The 21,001-nt window shown below is 39.1% G+C and overlaps 1 protein-coding gene across 1 annotated transcript; it reads left to right on the forward strand.

Annotated features, from left to right (window-relative positions):
• The first annotated feature begins 983 nt into the window (after positions 1 to 983).
• clcf1 (cardiotrophin-like cytokine factor 1) lies at positions 984 to 12,393 on the forward strand. Its single transcript, XM_048176227.1, has 3 exons — positions 984 to 1,371; positions 7,933 to 8,084; positions 11,009 to 12,393. The coding sequence occupies exons 1-3, from the start codon at positions 1,356 to 1,358 to the stop codon at positions 11,966 to 11,968; spliced, it is 1,128 nt and encodes a 375-aa protein (XP_048032184.1). The 5' UTR covers positions 984 to 1,355; the 3' UTR covers positions 11,969 to 12,393.
• Positions 12,394 to 21,001: the final 8,608 nt, after the last annotated feature.

Genomic DNA, 21,001 nt, shown 5'->3' on the forward strand with positions numbered 1-21,001 from the left:
ACATTTTCAGAATATTTTTAAGAATATGTTTAAAAAAAACATATTTGTGTTGAATAGAATAGCGCCTTTGTGTTGAATAGACCTAGCGACCTCGAGCGGATATGAAATCTTACATATTGCAACTTTAATTCAAGTACTTTACTATAGTATGGTTCAAAAAGACTATTTACTATTAATTACTATAGTATTTTTTCATGTGGGAGGCTATAAACCTGACTTTTAGATTTTTTTAATTTCTTTTAGCTTCTGCTTATAATAAAATGTGCTTAAACCATATACAGTTAAAGATAAAATAATCTCTTCTACGCAATTTTGTCTGTGTATTTTCTTTATTCAGATTAAGGATGATGTAAGATACCAGTGTTAAACAGCAGAGGACGCCAGCAGCATCAGGAATCCTCACTTCTAACATCAGGTGACGGCAAATCAGTCAAACATCACCGGCTCACAACAATACTGTGTTCTGCGATAATCACAGGGCTAATCTCGCACTGATCTTTTTTAAATGTCATGCTTGAACTGAAGTAGGCCACTTATCCTCTCTACTTACACACCTCTGAAATAACCCACGCATGTACACAAACACACTTCAAATCATAATCTCACTGTCAATAAAGGTAATACCAGAGGCATGACACATAAAGCAAGAGACTAGGTCAGAAAATACACCAGTCTAAACACTGCCCTTTCTGAATGAATTACTCAATGCCAAATTATAATTGAGTCACCGAATCCGAAAGAAAAAAAAAACATAGGCTATGTTGTTGGTGAGAAAATAAATTGACGAATTATGAAATATCTGTCAGAAGTGTAATTCCTCCCAGCTTTGTGGTTTCAGAGTCTCGTGGCAGGGTCCTTCACTTCAGAGAAGATGAATCAACAGTGAATCACTAAAGAGAAGAGGAGGAGGAGGAGGAGAGAGGGACTGGGGAAGGAGGAGAGGGGGACAGAACTTTCTCTCAGGCATGTGTATAAAATCACTTCAGTCAGTCAGTCAGTCAGTCAGTGAGTTTCATCGACACTTACCTGGATATCAGAGCACGCGCGCGCGGTCACTCACCAGCTGTCAATCACTTCACACGCTCACATTCTGCTTCAGAGACTTTTATTTACTGCATTTATTTACTTTTTTTTTTAAACTCACACGACAGGTATTTTCCTACATATATTGATTTTATATAGCGCTCCAGACACACGCAAACTAATCCAGGAAAAACTTTGGGAGAGTTCATACTAAATCACCGGGCAGCGCACGAAAATAACACAGGGTTAATTTTATTGAATCAAAGACTCTTTCAAAACCTCTAAAAGAATAAACGGATCAGAACGGAAATAAAGGATTTGGTCCAATTAAAATGCATCGCTGGAAAGGTAAGTGATAAGCGACTTTGGCTTTTTACAGTTACTACTAATTTTGGTTAATTGATAATTAATTATTATTATTATTATTATTATTATTATTTGATAATTATTAAATATAATATAAGCTAATTGTTTGTTGCTTTAGGAACCTTTAGTCCACAATAGTGTGTGTGTGTGTGTGTGTGTGTGTGTGTGTGTTTAGCCTATGTGTAGGCTAAACTAAATTTGTTAGCAAGGTTGCCAGAAGGAGAAAACAGAGTGAATGAATCTTTAGTTTTCTAGCGCATGTGATACTGTTTTCTATTCTAAAAAATGTTTCAAAAGCTCTAAAATATATCAAAGACTGATTCCCTGAAAGTCTGCCTTTGAGTTTGAGAGGCCTAAGCAGTCAGTGTAGCAAAATAAGTGAATTTCGTTTAAGCTAACGAAACGTGTTTAGCTCGGGAATAACTGTGCTTTTCATGTAAAATAATCGATTAAATTGTTGCTCTAAAGGTGAGTTATGTTTATGTGCATATGTTAAATCAGTCTAACTTGAAGAAGAACACGTGTATAATACCTGTATTTTCAGATTAAAATTGTAGGCCTCAGACTTCTAAACAAAAGTGTTGTAAAATTAGTAAAGCAATTCTAATTTCTTGTCAATTTCACTGAACATTTAACATGGCAAAGAAGAAGGTGAAGATATATTATAGAAATTAATATAGAGAATGGGTTGTTGTAATAACTATAAGACAATTATTTTTTTAAAAAGTAGGTATTTTAAGGAAATAAACCCCGAGCCCTAACTCAATCTCTCACACAAACCTGTTGATGTTGATAGATTTAAAGCATTTAGGAGCCTTTGAATTAGAAGATTTCTTCAAAGTCCTCACACGTTCATTTTTGTCATGTTTCACATGTCATTTTCGTAAAGCATAGCCAAACCTGTGCACACGCACATACTAAGACTAGTTATGCTTCTATTCTTGTTCTCAAGTGCATGTGGTTCATAGGGCAAGCTCACCCCTGTCTTGTTAACCGACACTGATATGAGAAAGTACATGATTCATGTTAGTCAGGGTCTAAACACACAAACCCACACACATACATACCACCTGTCTTCAGGGAGCCTGTGAAAAGGAGGAAGAGTGTGTGACGAAATGATGCGATTTACGCCTGAACAAAGCAGCAGAGCAGTCTGTCACGCTCACACACACACATTCTCTTTTTCCGTGTTACAGTTCATTTTGTCCCACATGCACGCTTGCCCCACATGCATATACACATGCATCTATCACACACAGCCCAAACTGCCAAATACACTCAAACTCACACAGATGGTTTCAGAAAAAAAGCCCCAAACCATTAACATGTCACAGCGCCCCATGCATTTGCATTTTAATCCACGCAAAGATGCGGACAAGACAGTCGGGTTTTGGGGAGGAGAGAGGGAGAGAGAGAGAGAGTATGTATAAGCGAGGTATAGGGATGAAGAGCTTCAGGAAGTGCAGGGCTTAAGGAGAAAGAGAGAGATGGAGTGATGGAGGAAAGGAAAGAGGGTTAACGCAGCCCAGATTCCCTCTAAAAGAAAAAGGAGAGAGCAAGCACAGGGGAATGATATAAAATGAGTTGGTCACGGTTTGAACAGTTACACATGCTGTTTACATTTTTCCCAAATTAACATGGCCCCTCGCTTCACCAAGCCCCTTTCTCTCTCTCCCACTTCTTTCTTTCATTCTTTCTTTCATTCTTTCATTCTTTCTTTCTTTCTTTCTTTCTTTTTAACTCAAACTGTTTGATTTCCATATTTGACGTGCAGATAGTTGCTCTTCATTTTGTTATATTTATTTTCAAGAGCGAGTCGTTTTAGGCAACGTTAAATGAGAAACTTGAGTCAGGGAGATGGGGAAATGGCGAGGGGGGAGGGAAGAGATAATTAAAAAAAGCAAGAGAGAAAAAAGAAAGGTAATTACAGAGGTAAAGATATAGTGCACCGGAATTGGACTGGACAAAAAAAAAAAAAAAAAAGCATGAGAAAAAAAGATCAGAGATGGAGAACGTGTGAGGAAAGTGCGAAGGAAAAAGTGAGGGTTTTTGTTAACGCAGGTTTTATTGTCCATTCCTTGCCTTGTTCTCAAGGTCCTTGGCAAAGCCGACAACGTTTCAGGCCAACTTCCATCAATTTAAATTTAAAACTATCCAAAAGTATCCACGGGGAGATTGAGAAGTGTATGTCCCCTTGTAGAGATCACAGAGAGCAAGTGTGAGAATGAGAATGAAACCTGGTTTGATGTATCTAGAAAGAATTGCTAGACGTCCATCATGTACGTAAGATGCATTTATATTCTAACATCCATCTGAATGCCCTGCATGTTAGTGTGTGTGTGTGTGTGTGTGTGTGTATGTCTAGTCAGTGAAGGAATGCACATTTGATTGAGTGCAGACTGCACATAAATCTCTACTTTAACTGTACACAGACACACAACATGACCCTGACCCCCTTCACAAACACACACACACAAACACACTCACTCATGAATATGAAAGACTAGCCTCTTTGTGCACTGAACTGACCAGCCCATCATATGGGCAATATAACTTTATATGATGTGATAGGAGGGAGCTTGTTTTATGATATTGCACCATAATGCTGAATTCTTGGTATTGTTGACTGGAGCCTCCAAGACTCGTCTGTTTAGTGTTAACACAGAGGCAACAAATCAGTCAGAAGATGGAAGGCGAGAGGCTACGTGTGCATGTGTGTGAGACAGAGAGAAAGACAGCGCAACTGACTGATATACCGATTTGACATAATATCATTGCTGCCAGCTGTAGGCTATATGCAAAGACACACACATGCACACACACACACACACACACACACACACACACACACACACACACACACACACAGATCTGTCCTAATGAAAGCCGCGGTTATTCAATAAAGTCGCGGGGGATTTGTTTCAGGGGTTATGTAAATATGCCAGTGCTCTGTTTTAGAGCTGTTGTGCTTACATCCAAATAAGCAATAAGAGAGAAGAACATTCTTCATGTTATTCTCGATAATATCTACTATGCCATGAGAAAAACAGCAGTTCACTAATTGCTAAGAAAAATCTCCATATTATTGCTCAAATGTATGGATAGTAACCATAAGAAGTAAACACTGTGAATATAATGCTGATTGTTGAGGAGATATTGCTTTTCTAAGCAGTCAGAAGTACAATTTCTACCCAGTGATAATCATCAAATAACTTTTGTACAGCAAATCCCACTCATGTTTTCTTTAGAATTATGGATATCATAATGGTGACGCTATGCGGCGCCTTTACTCTGGTAGGAAAGAAGAAAACAAGATCTCTTCAATATCACAGTTTTATCTCCTGAGAGGAAAAAGACCTTTGTAATGTTTGCATATGTCTTAGATTCATCTGTGAGAGATTTAGTAGAGAACTCAAAGCCATGATAGTCTGCGATCAAAATTTAGAAATCATATAAACTCATCAAATTCTTCAGAGATCATAAATTGACATTATTTTAAAGCTTTTAAACTCTTAAAAATAAAGGTTCCAAAAAGGGAAGAACTATTTTTGGTTCTCCAAAGAACCTTTCAGATCACAGTTTTGTATTTGAAAGAACAATTTAAAAACCCAAAGAACTATTATCCACTACAAAGAAGCTTTTGTGCTATGGAAAGTTTCATTGGATGTTATAGGTTCTTCATGGAAGCTTTAAAGCCAATAAAGAACCTTTATTTATTGTATGTTGTCAATACTATTTCTCCTGGCAAATATAATAGTAGAAACATTTGAGTTAACGTTAATGCTTTAATAACATCATAGAGAATTCCAGTCTCCAGAGCTATGAAAGAGAAACCTTGGATCAATAACATACACTTATCCAGTTATTCGTTGGAACAAAAGACAATTATAATAAGAATAAGATGTTAGTCAGTGTTTATAAGATTTTAATGGAAGATTTTTATTATAACACAGAGAAACATCATTCGATATCTGATGTTTTCAATAAGCCGATTTTGTTGGATCAGGATTTTGGATCCATCTGAGATGCAGTGCTGAACTTTTCCACTCCCGGTTACTTATCTATCTGAAAGACTTTGACTATTAGGTTGAGGAAAAGGTGTGTCAGGAGCGTGTGTGTGTGTGTGTGTGTTTCAGGTAGCGTTTTAGATGAGCGTTTCATGAGAATTCTTCCCTCTTGAAGAAGAATGAGTGAATTAGAATGAAGGGGAGAGAAAAAAAGAGAGGAACAGAGTTGAAAAGAAAAACTGGCAGGGCTAATCGAGGTTAATAAGCTGTTGTTATTTTGGCCGGGGGCAAAAAAGAGATAAACCACTTTAAAGGAGGGGAGGAAACATAGGCGTGTGTGAGAAGTAAAAAAAAACAACCTGGTGAAGTTGACAGGGGAATATGAGGGGAAGGAGAGAGAAACAATGTGTGACAGCGAGAAAAACGTGTGATTGTGATGAAGAGAGCTGGGAGAAGAAAGAATTGAGAGAAAAATGGACATGAGGATGATGGGGGGTTCAAGAAGAGGAGACGAACAAAGATAAAAGGGAAAAGCAAAGGGGAGGAGGTGCACATATTTCACACCTGTTGAAAACACAATGCCTCAAACAAGTAATTACACATCTCTGCCATGTTCCTCTGAATGCTTGACACAAAAAAGAAAAAGAACAGAGACACTGGGTGAGATGTGTTTGTGCCGGATGACTCCCTGAGGCTCGCATACGCGCATAATAGGAGCACTGTGTGACCCTTTTCGAAGTTCGAGGTTCATTCTCATTTGCTGCCATTTTCCCAGCGTGATTTCTGAAGACGTGGGTTTGAAAGGGTCTCTGGATGGGCACACTTACACACACTCACGCACAATACCAAATGTAACAAATGCACTGGTCTGTGTACAGGCATGTATATACACATAATCCAAAACAGAAACCTGCAAACACACACTCCAAAACAAAAACATGTCCCAGAGTAGAGGACCACACACACACACACACACCCCTGAGCTAAGAAAAAGTACTATGCTATTTGTCAAATGATAAAACTACAGATATATGGTTAAAAATGATGATTAAATGTATTGACGCTTTCTGTTTGACAAATGTTATAGAATTATGTTGATAGTTCACTGTTTAAAAGTCATTGTGAAAATAGCTCAGAAAAGTTAAGTTAGCTCTGAGAAAATCTCTAACACGCTCTTTTAGGGCTGGTTCTCACAGAACACGTTTTTGCGAAAAAAGAGCATGTTTTTTTAAAAGCTGAACTTGTGTGCCACGTTTTTAGAATGCCGTGCTTTTAGAATGCCGTGTGCAGTTCAAAAATACGCAAATTTGTGTATATTTGAACTGACTGGTGTTCCATACAGCATCCATAGCACATGTTTACATTGAAAAACAATGGAGCTCAATGGAATGAAAAAACGCGTTCTGTTTGAATAGCCCCTTAAAAAAATAATGGATCTTTATTGGATTGATGGTTGAAGAACCTTTAACAAAAGTTTTTTTTTTTTTTTTTTATAGTGGAAATTAAATGCTCTTCATACAAGAAAAAAAATGTTTCTTTTAAGAACTGTACACTGAACAGTTCTTTGAGGAGCCTAAAATGGTTCTTCTATATGGCATCACTGCAAAAAAAAAAAAAACTTTTTACATTTTACCTATTTAATTGCAAATGCCAATTTTTATTATTTATGTAATGACTTTAGGGAAATGTTAAGTATGGCTTATGTGTTCAAATACTGTACATTTGGCCACTGTAAATTGATCTCATTAATGATAAAACAGAAATAGCGACAGATCTTTTCTTCTGTATAGTGACATACTTCCAATTAAAATGAATTATCAAAAAAAAAAAAAAAAAAAAAAAAAGGCTTACCGGAAGATTGAGTTATGACATTCTCTTTAAAAATTACAAGGTCAAAAAAGACAAAAAAGGAAACATATGCATGGATAAATCGCTCACGATAAGATTAATAACATGCCAGGGTGAATTTTTATTTCATGCTGACTTTAATGCATTAAAATATTGCAGTAAGGGTCATTTTAGCAGTAAAGATAAATGAAAACATATCTATATAATATACTGCATGTAAAATGTATTTCATGGCCTGCTTCGTATGAACATGAATCCCTATAATAATCCTGTGCAGAACTTCTCTCTCTCTCTACAAACAAACTGTACCAGAAACCAGTAGCAGAAGCAGTGCCAGACATATCCGCATGAAATTGTAATCTCTATAATCAAAATATAACATAAAACTAACTGTTTAATTTTGAGTACCTCAAAAGAATTACAGTTAAAACCACTATATTATAAAAATGACAAACCATAATCTCTGTGAACTCTCATAAACCAAACATTTATTCAGAGCTGATTACAGACAGATTTTCTCTGGTTGGTGTTTTTCCTGAAACAATATCACAGTGTTATTTGAGAATTAACAAACTTATTAAAGCATTTTTACAAAATGAAATGGCAAATGGCAAGAATTGGACGTTGTATTGTCAACTGTGCATTTTCACTGGACTTAAATCCCAGTTTTCACTGCTTTCTATTTCAGTTGCTGTGCTGATGTTTTTGGCTGCTGTGTTGGGGTGTGGTCAGGCGTTGGACCGCACACTCATTCTGTCCAATGAGAGGAGCTCGATAGAGAGAACATATGAGCTAACCAAATACCTGGACCACCAGCTGAAGGAGATCAGAGACACCTACGTGAGTCACAATCTTTTAGTGTGTGTGCGTGCTTGTGTGTGTATGTGTTGTCAGTGTGTGACGATGAATGTGACGTATTTGTTTATAGATGTTTTCCTGTGGATGCTCTCCCCCTCACTCTTTGTATTATTATCTCTTTCCTCTTTCCTTGACTGTATTGTGATACATGCTCTAGTTTTATAATTAGCTGTTTCTAGTGTCTTGTAACTTAGCCTATCTGACATTTGCCAGGTAATGGTGTATAAAGACCCCTTTAAATAGTTTGATAGCAGTTTTGTGCACTGCGTTCATGTGTTTGTTATTGAAACAGGAAGTTGGGGCGGGGCACATCAAGGCTTGTCCTTTTCATATTAACTAGTCAATATTCTTTGGGTAACTTAAAAGCAGCATGAAATTAAAATTCACCATTCAGATCTTTATGTCCATGCATATGTTTCTTTCTTCTTCTTTTTTTTTTTTTAAATTTGATGTAACTTTTATTCATGTAATAAATGTATCTTCTGGTGAAATAACAGACTTCTCTCTGATGAGGAATGCAGGACTTCTCCAATCGTTTAGTTGCTTAAAGGGGATCTATAATGCCCTTTTTATAAGATGTAATATAAATATCTGGTGACCCCAGAATGAAGTTTCAGCTCAAAATACCCCACAGATCATTCATTATAGCTTGTCAAATTTGCCTCTTTTTGGGTGTGAGCAAAAACACGCTGTTTTTGTGTGTGTCCCTTTAAATGCAAATGAGCTGCTGCTCCCAGCCCCCTTTCCAGAAGAGAGTGGAGCTTTAACAGCTCGCTCTTCGGTTGCTCAACAACAACAAAGCTGGAAAATCTCACGCATCCAAAATGACGATTGTCAGTAACGGTGTTCAGCCTTACATTGTTCAAACCGGAGTCAGACACTGATGGAGAGACTCAGAATGGTTAGTGGATAAATTTATGTAGTTGCTGTGGTGTTTATTCAACTCCTCGACTAGCATGTGCCGTCATGTTAATCTTTTGTGCAAATCCAGCGTTGAATTGACCCTCGTTCGTGAAGCAGTCCGGCGTAAAATTATGGCATGCCAACAACACTCTACTACAACAACTCTTCCTCTTCTCTAAAGCAGCCAGCCTAACATGGCCTCACCCCCTTTGTTGCGTGTTCCCAGAGGCAGGGTTTAGGTAAATTTGGGGGTTTGTGATGTCATCAACCCGGGGAGAAGCTTGATGTAGTCCCTACCAGCCGATTTCTGTAAAAGAAAATATCTCCCTTTGCATTGAACTTTGAGCGCCGTAACTTAGTAGATGTTGTTTATGCTCAAACAGCAACATTACACACTAACTAAAGTGAAATCATAATCAAGGACCCCTTTAAACCAAACAACCAAATCTCAAAATCCAGTGAACAACCGATGCATTGAACCAAGTACACAGCCTACTTTTTTTTTTTCTTCAATATTCTGTTTCACTCAGATGTATGTACTGTACGGAAGAAAAGATTTGTCACTACATCCATTTCTGAGCAACTTTGAAGGGATAGTTCATCCAAATATGAATATTCTGTCATCATTTACTCACCCTCATGTTATTCCAAATCTTGACTTTCTTTCATCTGCGGAACATAAAAGAAGATATTTTGAAGAATGTTGGGAACCAAACAGTTTTGGGGTACCATTGACTTCCATTGTATCTTTTTTGTGTTCCACAAAACAAAGAAAGTCGTACAGATTTGGAACAACATGATGGTGAGTAAATGATTACAGAATATTCATTTTTGGCCAACAAACATGCCAACTAAACAAAAACAAGCAACCAACATCCCGTGACTCGCTACTCTCTAGTCAGAAGCAGATGGTATTTAATATTTAAGAGGACTTTCACAGACTAGAGAGCATTTTACTTGACAATGCTAGTTTACTTGTTTATTTAGTCATCTTTTAGGAGTACACTTAAAAATATAGGTTCCAAAATGGGAAGAACATTTTGGGTTCCCTAAAGAACCTTTTAGTGATCAGTTCTTAAAGGATTAGTTCACTTTCAAATAAAATTTTCCTGATAATTTACTCACCCTAATGTCATCCAAGATGTTCATGTCCTTCTTTCTTCAGTCAAAAAGAAATTAAGGTTTTTGATGAAAACATTCCAGGATTATTCTCCTTATAGTGGACTTCAATGGCCTCCAAATGGTTGAAGGTCAAAATTACAGTTTCAGTGCAGTTTCAAAGGGCTTTAAACGATACCAGACGAGGAATAAGGGTCTTTTCTAGCGAAACGATCGGTCATTTTCGAAAAAAAATGTAAATGTATATGCTAGGCGTTTTGAAGAATACGAAAGTGCTGTTTTGGCGGAAGCACTTGGAAGGCGATCATTTGTTTATATAAAGCATATACAGTTGTATTTTTTTCTAAAATGACCGATTGTTTCGCTAGATTAGACCCTTATTCCTCGTCTGGTATCGCTTAAAGCCCTTTGAAGCTGCACTGAAACTGTAATTTTGACCTTCAACCCTTTGGAGACCATTGAAGTCCACTATAAGGAGAATAATCCTGGAATGTTTTCATCAAAAACCAAATATCTTTTCGACTGAAGAAAGAAGGACATGGACATCTTGGATGACATGGGGGTGAGTAAAGTATCAGGAAAATTTTATTTGAAAGTGGACTAATCCTTTAAAAGAACCATTTTTTTTATTTTCTTGGTGTGAATCATATTTCAATAATCTAAAGAACATTTTTCCACTATAAATAACATTTTGTGCAATGGAAAGTGTTAAATGTTCCTCATAGAACCATCAATGCTAATAAAGTACCTTTATTTATTTTTTTACAATTTTGATTTCATGGGGTCCTTAAGTGCCTTGGTCTTATAAACCTTAAAGCACATAAAAAACACTACAGAATCAGTGTAATTGTTTTCTAATATCTCTCCTCATCTCTGGTCCTCAGCTGTCTTATCTTGGGCCTCCATTCAGTGATCCCGGCTTCTCTCCTCCACGTCCCAACAGCTCCTCTTTGTCCGTGCCCAGTGCAGCTACACGTGTGGACTTGTGGCGCGGGCTGGAGAACGGTGCCCGTCTGGCACAGAACCAGCGTGCATACAGCATTCTTCTGTGTGCTGTGAGGGATCTGGCCCGCTCCACCCTGTGTCCGTACCTCCAGAGCTCTCTCCTACACTTTTGCTCCGGCCTCAGCGGGTTACTCGGCTCAATATCCGGCCTGATGAACGCCCTGGGCTACACCAACCTACCACCCTCCACAGGTTACGCCACGGCCGCTCAAGGATACGCCCCACCCATGTCGTCACAGTTTCAGGGCGTGAGCGAGAACAGCCCTGCCCCTCTGCGGAGTTACGTGCCTCGAAACAAAGGCGTTCAGACCGCCTCGGGTGTGAGAGAGGGAACGACTCGGGCGGATCTCAAGCGGGACAGAGAGAGAGAGAGGGGGAGGAGAGGGAGGAGAAAAGAAGGAGAGAGTTGGGTCGCCAAAGAGGAGGGAGAGAAGGAGGAAGGAATGGAGAGATGGGGAAAAAGGAGAAGACTGCTGAGCATGGAAGAGGAGAAAACGCTAAAACTGATAAACAACATGAACTACACAACTTTAAAAGTTGGAGATGGATACCGAAAGCAGCCACTACTCTTTTCCTTGCCATCCCTCCATCCTCGTCGATCTAGCCGTTCCATCCCGTCTCCTAATGCTGGTCTCTCTCCTCTCTCGCTCCTCTATCAGTACGGAGGGCCGGCCGCTGAGGTTCACACTTTGCTGGCGGCCCCTGTGCTGTCATCACATCCCGCCCCTAATGACTTCTCACGGAAAGTTGAGGGATTTTGGGTACTGCGAGAACTGCAGAGCTGGCTGTGGAGATCTGCGAAAGATTTCACCAGACTAAAGAAACGGCTACGAGCTTGAGAAGGAACAAACGCTCTGATCTAAAACCTAATGAACTGCCTTCTAACTATTAGAGAAATTTCTCGGACAAAAAAAGATTCAGTGTCTATTCTCAATAGTGTAGCAATGTATGAAGCACAGCTCACACTGAAGTCACTTTCAAACCTAGCAGTTTTCTGTTGGTCAACTCTGCAAATTCACATGACCAACTTGAACCAGTTGCAAAATCTGTGTGGGAAAACTTTCGCATTTATGCAAATTCCCAGTTGCATGGATTCACATTGAAATGACTGGATTTCACCCACGAAAATTTGCTGAATAACAGTAAATGTGGCCACACCTTAAAGGAACACTCCACTTTTTTGAAAATAGGCTCATTTTCCAACTCCCCTAGAGTTAAACAGTTGAGTTATACCGTTTTCGAATCCATTCAGCCGATCTCCGGGTCTCGCGGTAGCACTTTTAGCATAGCTTAGCATAGTTCATTGAATCTGATTAGACCGTTAGCATCTCGCTCAAAAATGACCAAAGAGTTTTGATATTTTTCCTATTTAAAACTTGACTCTTCTGTACTTACTTCGTGTACTAAGACCAATGGAAAATGAAAAGTTGCGATTTTCTAGGTCGATATGGCTAGGAACTATACTCTCATTCCGGCGTAATAATCAAGGAACTCTGATACGTAATATCATTGCGCCTGCTGCACCCATGGTACGGCAGCAGAGTTCCTTGATTATTACGCTGGAAGGAGAGTATAGTTCCTAGCCATATCGACCTAGAAAATCACAACTTTTCATTTTCCATCGGTCTTAGTACACAATGTAACTACAGAAGAGTCAAGTTTTAAATAGGAAAAATATCAAAACTCTTTGCTATTGGTCTCATCAGATTCAATGAACTATGCTAAGCTATGCTAAAAGTGCTACCGCCAGACCCGGAGATCGGCTGAATGGATTCAAAAACAGTAAAACTCAACTGTTTAACTCTAGGGGAGTTGTAAAATGAGCCTATTTTCAAAAAAAGTGGAGTGTTCCTTTAAGGCAGAAACCTAACAGGGATGAAACCTTATAAATAAATGATCCAGAACACTCTACAAATAGTTCTCAGCACAGGAGATCCAACTCACAACTGATTCTAATAGAGTTTGTTGATAGCTTGTTGCTAACCTAACAACATGACACTCCAATAAGAATAAAATACACAGAACGCACAAATATTGGGTAAAATAGTCAGGCAGTTACTGTGAACTATTGATACTTTTTGACATTGAATGAATTATACATATGTTTTTATCAAGATTTCTAATGATTCAGCCACCATGTTTAATTTATTTCACTAGGCTTTTAACAATGCATTCTGGGATTGTCTTATTTGCGAAGGATAGATGCAGTGCTGCCTGAATTTGCTCAAAACGCATCCATATCAGGAGCTTGGATATGATGCCATAAAGTGCTGCCTGTGGGAGCAGCTCACTAGGTTTTGGAACAGTAACAGATTGATTCATGCTCTATGGATGGAGATCTAAGGACTTCAGATGGTCACGCTTTGCACTAAATCACCAAACAGAAAAAACCCGACAGTACGTCACAAAGGGAAGAGAGCGCTCATTGAGAGAGCGAGACATGATTCAGCAGAAGGAAAGTGAATCATGTTTGGAGTCATGCAGTAGTGAAAGGGTCAATGGGAAAAGTAGAGGAAATGTGGCATAACTAAAGAAACAATGGAGAGTTTTTTGCTGCCTCACAAACTGAGTCAGTAATGCCTCATTGACATTCACTCGTCTTTTTCCAGACACACACAAATACACACCTACACATTTGGAAACAAACACACAAATCTGATGCTCAGATGTTGTGTACGAGCAGAAAAGGGCCCATATGAAATTGTATTATTCAAAAGCTTTATAACATTTTTGGGCATGGTACTGGTAATACTGTTTTCTAGAAATGTACAATGAGAAAAGCATGGTAATTCTTGTAAAAACATGCAGTACTATGTAAATACCATGGTACATGAATGTGGTAAAAATTCAGTACCATGGTATATATCAACGTATCACAGTATTACTATGTTTTGGCATGGTACCATAATAATACTGTGTCTTCTGGAAGTATTCAATGGTAATACCACGGTATTTCTAGTAGGAAAGATACAGAGTACTATGTAAATACCTTGGTACATGAATGTGGTAATAATTCAGTACCATGGTATATATCAAAGTATCACAGTATTATTATGTCTTGGCATGGTACCATGATAATACTTTGTCTTCTGGAAGTATACAATGGTAATACCATGGTATTTCTTGTAGGAAAGATATAGAGTACTATGAAAATATTATGGAATGTGAATATGGTAATCATAATATAGTATTCCCATTTTTAAAAAAGATAACAGTATTCTTGAAGGTTCATTGGGGTATCATGAAAATACCAGAGTATATAATAATATACTATGGCATTTACATGATACTCCACTGATATAACAGAGCGCAAAAAAGTACCATGATACAACATGTTTTTTGGATATGTTCCATGGTATTCTTGGCATACCATATAAATACCATGGTGCAGGGATTTCAGTACCATGGTATATATCAAAGTACCATGGCATTTGTTTTTAAACCAACATGGCAATCACTACTATGGTATGCCATGTAAAAAAAAAACCTACCATGGTAAACTGAAATTTCTGCACCATGGTATTCTTCAATTCTCTGAAGTAAAGTACCTCGAATATAATATAAATGCCACTCTATATAAATATGATAATCATACAGTCCCATAATATATATCAAAGTACTATAGTATTACCATTCTTTTACCATGTTACCACCACAGTTTTTTTTTTTTTTAAAGACAGATAAGAGATTTCAACGCAAGTTATAGTGCAGATGAGGGGGTGTATAAATATGAGTGTTTGTGTACAGTCTGTACATTGATTTTCTGTATGTGTGTATATGTCTGTTATATTTATTTAATACTATTTATTTCTCTGGGGTACGACTGTATGATGTCACATGTTTTTTTGCAGAGAGTACAAAAGACCTTTACTGACTACACTTTGGGTGTGTGTGTGTGTGTGTGTACTGTTACCCCTTGAGGAAAAACCAGAGGGACTGGGAGGATAGCGGGAGTTTTATTCGTCTGTCTGAGAGAAATTTATGACCACTCCGTTCTTTCATGTAATCCCACATCCTCTCATCCCTCTCTTCCCCTCTATCTCTCTCTCACGCCTCTCCTCTTCCCTAGCGCTCACCTACTGACACACACACACACATACACACATGTTTACTTCACTATCTAAATGGGAACATTGCATAGACTTCTATTGTTTTTGGTCCCACTTTATATTAAGTGAATATGTAGTAAGATTTACATTAATCATTTGTGTACATACATGTTTGTATTTATATTTTTAAAATACCTGCATATAATTAGAGATATAATTACACTTTTACACTATTCCACCAAACCTGTCCCCAACCTTACCTGTGTCCCACCTCAATAGCAGCACAAATGTTTTTTCAAAATGAACACAAGTACATTGTACCTAATGGTTATTATTTTTTGATGTAAGTACATATATTTAAAGACACTTGGTATAAAGTGTGACCGTTAGAAATACTAAAAACCCCAACACTTTTTAAAATTAAATTACAATTTTAAAAAAAACTTTATTTACCTTATTCAATTCCATTTTTACAAATAAGGATGTCCCCAATGGGAGATTTTGTCAGGTTTAGCTCATTTCAGGGTACAAATTTTTCCCCAAAAGATGTAGGCACACGCACACACAATTATACACGAGATAAAAGCAAAATGTCACATGTCATACTGACTTATGGCATAAACATCAGAGTACAAACACAATCAAATGAGCAAATATTCAGGTGCTTAATGTTTCTTTTCCTCAGGCTATGTTTGGGGTAAAATTAAAGGATCAATGATAATTTGTGTTTCCCTTTGAGCAACACACCTGCACTGGAGTTATCACGGCACAACCACACCCACACACACACTCTCTCTCTCTCTCTCTCACACACACACACACACACACACACACACACACACACACACACACACACACACACAGGGGTGTGACATGTTCTTTTATGTGCAATTATCACAAATTACGGGAAAAGATGAGTTTGGTGAGGGGGAACTCTCTCTCACACACACACATGGCCAAAGACTCAGCGAAATGCGTAATGCAGAGTCCAGTCGGCTTCGGCCCCTAAATGGATGACCACACATTGGCAACAAAGGCCGCATTGTGCGCCTATGTGTGTGTGTATGTGTCATCACGTGTCGCTTCACTGAATCAGTGCGAGTGTGTGTGAGACTGTTTATGCATCTGTGCGACTGTAAAGTAGTTTTATTTGTTTTACTTTAAAAGCCCCTTTTCCGAAACCTCTCATCTTGCGCCATCATGTCTGCCTGGATCTTTCTGCCATATGTGCAGCAGAGCGCAAGTCTCCACTGCCAATCACACATTAAATCACTCGTCTGTCATCAGGTCATCAGCAGCCGCCTATTTAGTGAATCTTTATAGCTCCCTCCATTCTCATTCAGACTTTTCACCTTCTGCCGCTGCTCGTCGTCACTGTCTTTCTCCGTTTTTCTTTCCCATCCTCGTCCAGCACACCCCCTCTCTCTCCGTGTCGAGCCCTGATCACCTGCAGCACATAAAAATTCCTTTTTTCTCTCTCCAGAGGATTGCGCCGCTGCCTAGGGAGTTTCTGCATTCCTGTTTCTCTCTCTCTCTCTTTCCGTCTGTCTCTGCCTCCTCGATCCTGCAGTTTTTTCTCTTGCTGCTTTGTCTTTCCCTCTCACCTGTGGCCCAGCCCTTCCTGTTACCTCACGGCACCCACCTGCCGCGCCCGCGCCCCCGCTGTGCCGCGCTTCTTTGGCTGCAGGGCTGGGCTGACTCTCCCAAACCGCTCGGTGCGGGGGAAACCTAGGGCACAGGTTGACTGATTTATTGCCTAATCAATTTATCCTCCCAGATAAGAGTCGGTAACCACAGTCAGTCACCGTTCATTTATCTATGTGAATGTTGACTTATTAGCCCTCGAGGAAAAACAGACTTTAATGTACCGTGGCGTGTTTTAGTGTTATTCAACATGCTTTCAGAAAGATTATGGAGGATTGTTTTGGATTGCCTACAGAGAGTTTGGTGTACGTGTGGGTGAATGAGTCAACTGTGTGTATAAAGTTGCACCTAGTGAGCTGCTTGCTATCTACCGCCTACATAGTAAGCATCTTAACTGAAATGACACCCAGTAACTGATTTGAAATGCTCTATGTACAAATATTGCTCCTCCAATGAGGTCTATAATACCTGAAGAAAACTATCTGTTAGCATTCACATTATCTAACTGGTTGATGGCACCATCAGAAGGCGTACAGTCCATTTTATGCTTTAAATAGCTCTCTAAAAAAGAACCACACTGTGTGTTCATCACACGTCGTGTGTCCTTCACATTACAATTGAGTTCATCTTCCCTGGCAGAGCTTAATACAATCACATATGTATCTTTCTCTCTCTCACACACACACTCAAACACATGCTAACCCTATGCTAAAAAAGCTCCAAAAAAGAACCACACTGGTAAAACCTTTTATTCTGAAATATTAACTATACATACAAAAGTTTGGGGTCAGCAATTTTTTAAAATGTTTTTAAAAGAAGTAGCGCATGTAGTGTGCAAAAATATAGATTAACTAGATTATGCTAACCAGCCAAACCTTGGTCTCTTCCCTGCATTGGATTATGCCTGCGTCTCTACTATATTAGTAGGTGAAAAACAGTAGACTATTCAAAATAATGTACACTGTGAAACCAAATGAGTTAAGATAACTCAGTTAATTTGAGGAAACTAATTGCTTTAAGTTTAAAAAACATTTAAAATAAGTTTACATTTAAAACTGTTGTTAACTTATGTATTAAATGTAGTCTACACATTCAGTGATTTCAGGTGCAGCACTTAATATATTTCAGTAGAGTCTGACAGTAGCATGTGTCATACTCGATCTGCTCTGCGTCACAGTGGTCTCTAGCGCCAGTCTCTAGTGTGCCTCTTGAGGCCTGGGGAGTGAGTTATTCTCACACAGTTCTTACTAGCTGGCCTCCGTTACACTCACCCCCCTACACCTCACTCCCATCTGGGTCACGACACCAAATGTAACCGGTCCTACTCAACCCGCTCCAAGCTAGATTCAAACCAGCGTCTCCGGCATGGGAGGCGGGCACGCTAACAAGGATGCTAAAGGCCGCAGTTTCTAGCTCTAGTCACTAGTGTGCCTCTTGAGGCCTAAGGGAGTGAGTTTTACTCACACAGTTCTTACTAGCTGGCCTCCATTACACTCACCCCCCTACACCTCACTCCCATATAGGTCACGGCACCAAATGTAACCGGTCCTACTCAACCTGCTCCAAGCGAGATTCGAACCGGCGTCTCCAGCATGGGAGGCGGGAACGCTAACAAGGATGCTAAAGACCGCAGTCTCTAGCACCAGTCACTAGTGTGCCTCTTGAGGCCTGGGGAGTGAGTTTTACTCACACAGTTCTTACTAGCTGGCCTCCGTTACACTCACCTCCCTACACCTCACTCGAACCGGCGTCTCCAGCATGGGAGGTGGGAACGCTAACAAGGACGCTAAAGACCGCAGTTTCTAGTACCAGTCACTAGTGTGCCTCTTGAGGCCTGGGGAGTGAGTTTTACTCACACAGTTCTAACTAGCTGGCCTCCGTTACACATGTTGCTAAGCTAACAACTTGATACTCTAATAAGCACAAAAATACATAGCATACACAAACATTGGGTAAAATTCTTAATTAAGCTGAATACTTAATGGTACCTAATTTACGTTTTCAATTCAACATTTTTATTTACTGCATTGGCCATCTTGGATGAGTTTGTCCACTAAGCTTTTTGCAAAATGTTTTGGGATTGGCTTCTCTTTGGGCCTGTTTACACTTGGTTGCAGTAGTGCTGTCATATCTGTCTACCTGCAGGAGCCTGTATAAAGCCGTGTTTCCACTGCAGGAACTTTCCACAGGAACTAGGGACTTGTACTTGGGAGTGGTACTCACTGTGTTTCGACCACAGGAACCAGGGTATAAATGAAGTTCCAGGTAAAAATTCCCCCTTCAGAAAGTACCTGCTCACAAGGTAGTACTTTTTCAAAGTTCCAGAACTTAGATCGCAAAGGAAATGCAGACAGCAACAGGTCTGGGGAAAAAAATTTCCTGGGACAAATTGTTCCGGGTAATTTCGGTGGAAAAGTGGCTTAACACGCTCTCACACGTTTATTAATTTATTTATTTTTTTATAATTTTGGGAGGAGTAAAATTTACATATTCAACAACCAGATGCCTTTACACTATTCCAGTTTCGTGTGGAATGTGTCTCGGGACACTTCCTGAAGTGGTTTTAGTGATCAGATTTAAATCTGTCTCAAAAGGGTATTTACACCTAGTATTTACAGTTATCCAATCAGAGAAAACACATGAAGTGACCATGGTGTAAACAGGCCCTTTGAACAACACATGAAATGATGCCTTTGATTTTAGCTAAAATGTTATCTTAAGAAGGCTGCATTGGAATACCTTCACATCTGTGAGCACACCTGATGCTTTAAAATGCTGTCTAGGTAGACAGTTCACTAGGTTTGGAACAAAGCTACAGTGCTGAGTGAGGAAAAACTGGCTGATAGAATTAGTTCAATAGCCAATGGTTTGGTTTAAAATGCATGTTGGCAGTTTGTCAGATTAAAAATACGGTTAGCATCTGTTTGAGTGTGTGTGAGAGGGAAAGAGACATAGGTGATCGTATTAAGCTCTGCCAGGGAAGATGAACTCAACTGTAATGTGAAGGACACACAAAGTTTGATGAACACACAGACGTTTGTCTTTGAGCGTGTGAGTAAGTGAGTGAGAGGTAAATAAAAAGCTTTTAGTGTCAGAGATGGAAGGACAAAGATTACAGTCACAAAACCTCCCACACTGTCTTACGAACATGGCGTACACTCACACACACACACACACACACACACACACACACACACACACACACACACACATCTGATTTGTCTTTCCACACACATGGCTGGGCCTATTTTTGGAGGCTTTTAAAAGTTCCAAGAATCTTCAACATAAACTAATGAACTGTAACGGTTCCTTAAAATCCGCATGAGCATGTGATGTTCTTCCATTCCGTTCTGCTTCTCCTCTATCTCTTTCATTTCGCTCTGTTGTTTCTCCATGACCCAAACACAAGCTGACAGGTGAAGAATGGCTTTCTCACGCTGCGAGCGTGAGCGAGTGATCGCGCACCCAGCTCGACCCAGGCGGAGGATTTCGAGAGCGGTGCGCACGCCCTCGAGTGATTCCACTTTTACAGCAGTTAAATGAGGTTGGCTGAGTGCCACCATCAGAACATCTAAAACTAGGAGCTCATTTAATTAGAGGAAAGAAATTTTTGTCTATTTTTGGTCAGAGTTTTCATCTGACTTCAGAAGACATGGAATGCGGAATAATAAAAATAAAGGTTCTATAATGGTATCTATGGCTCCGTGAAGAGCCTTAAGAACCTTTCCATTCTACAAAAGGTTTTTTTTTTTTTTTTATAGTGGAAAAAGGTTCTTTAAAAAATGGTTCTTTTATGAACTGTTGACTGAAAATGGTTCTTCTATGGCATATGACTGTGAAAACCCCCTTTTGGAAACTATTTTTAAGAGTATGTTTACAGTACTTTGTGTCCTCGTTCACCTTCATTTATGGAAAAGAGTAGCGTCACCATTCTTCAGAGCACCTTTTGTTTTTCATAGAATAAAGAAGTTTCAGTGGGGAAATTCCATTTTTTTTTTCCCTTATTAATCAAATCCTCACTAACATCTTCATTTATTAAGTGCCGTTGTTATTTCTGAATAGATGAAACACTGCAGCCTTCTCAAATGTGACTAAAGTTAGAATTTACAGAGAAATATCTTGCCAAACACTTCTATTGTATTTGGCCATTGAATTCAGTGAAGTCTAAGAAGTATGTTT

The sequence above is a fragment of the Megalobrama amblycephala genome, linkage group LG23 (assembly GCF_018812025.1).
Source record: "Megalobrama amblycephala isolate DHTTF-2021 linkage group LG23, ASM1881202v1, whole genome shotgun sequence".
NCBI classification, from domain to species: domain Eukaryota; kingdom Metazoa; phylum Chordata; class Actinopteri; order Cypriniformes; family Xenocyprididae; genus Megalobrama; species Megalobrama amblycephala.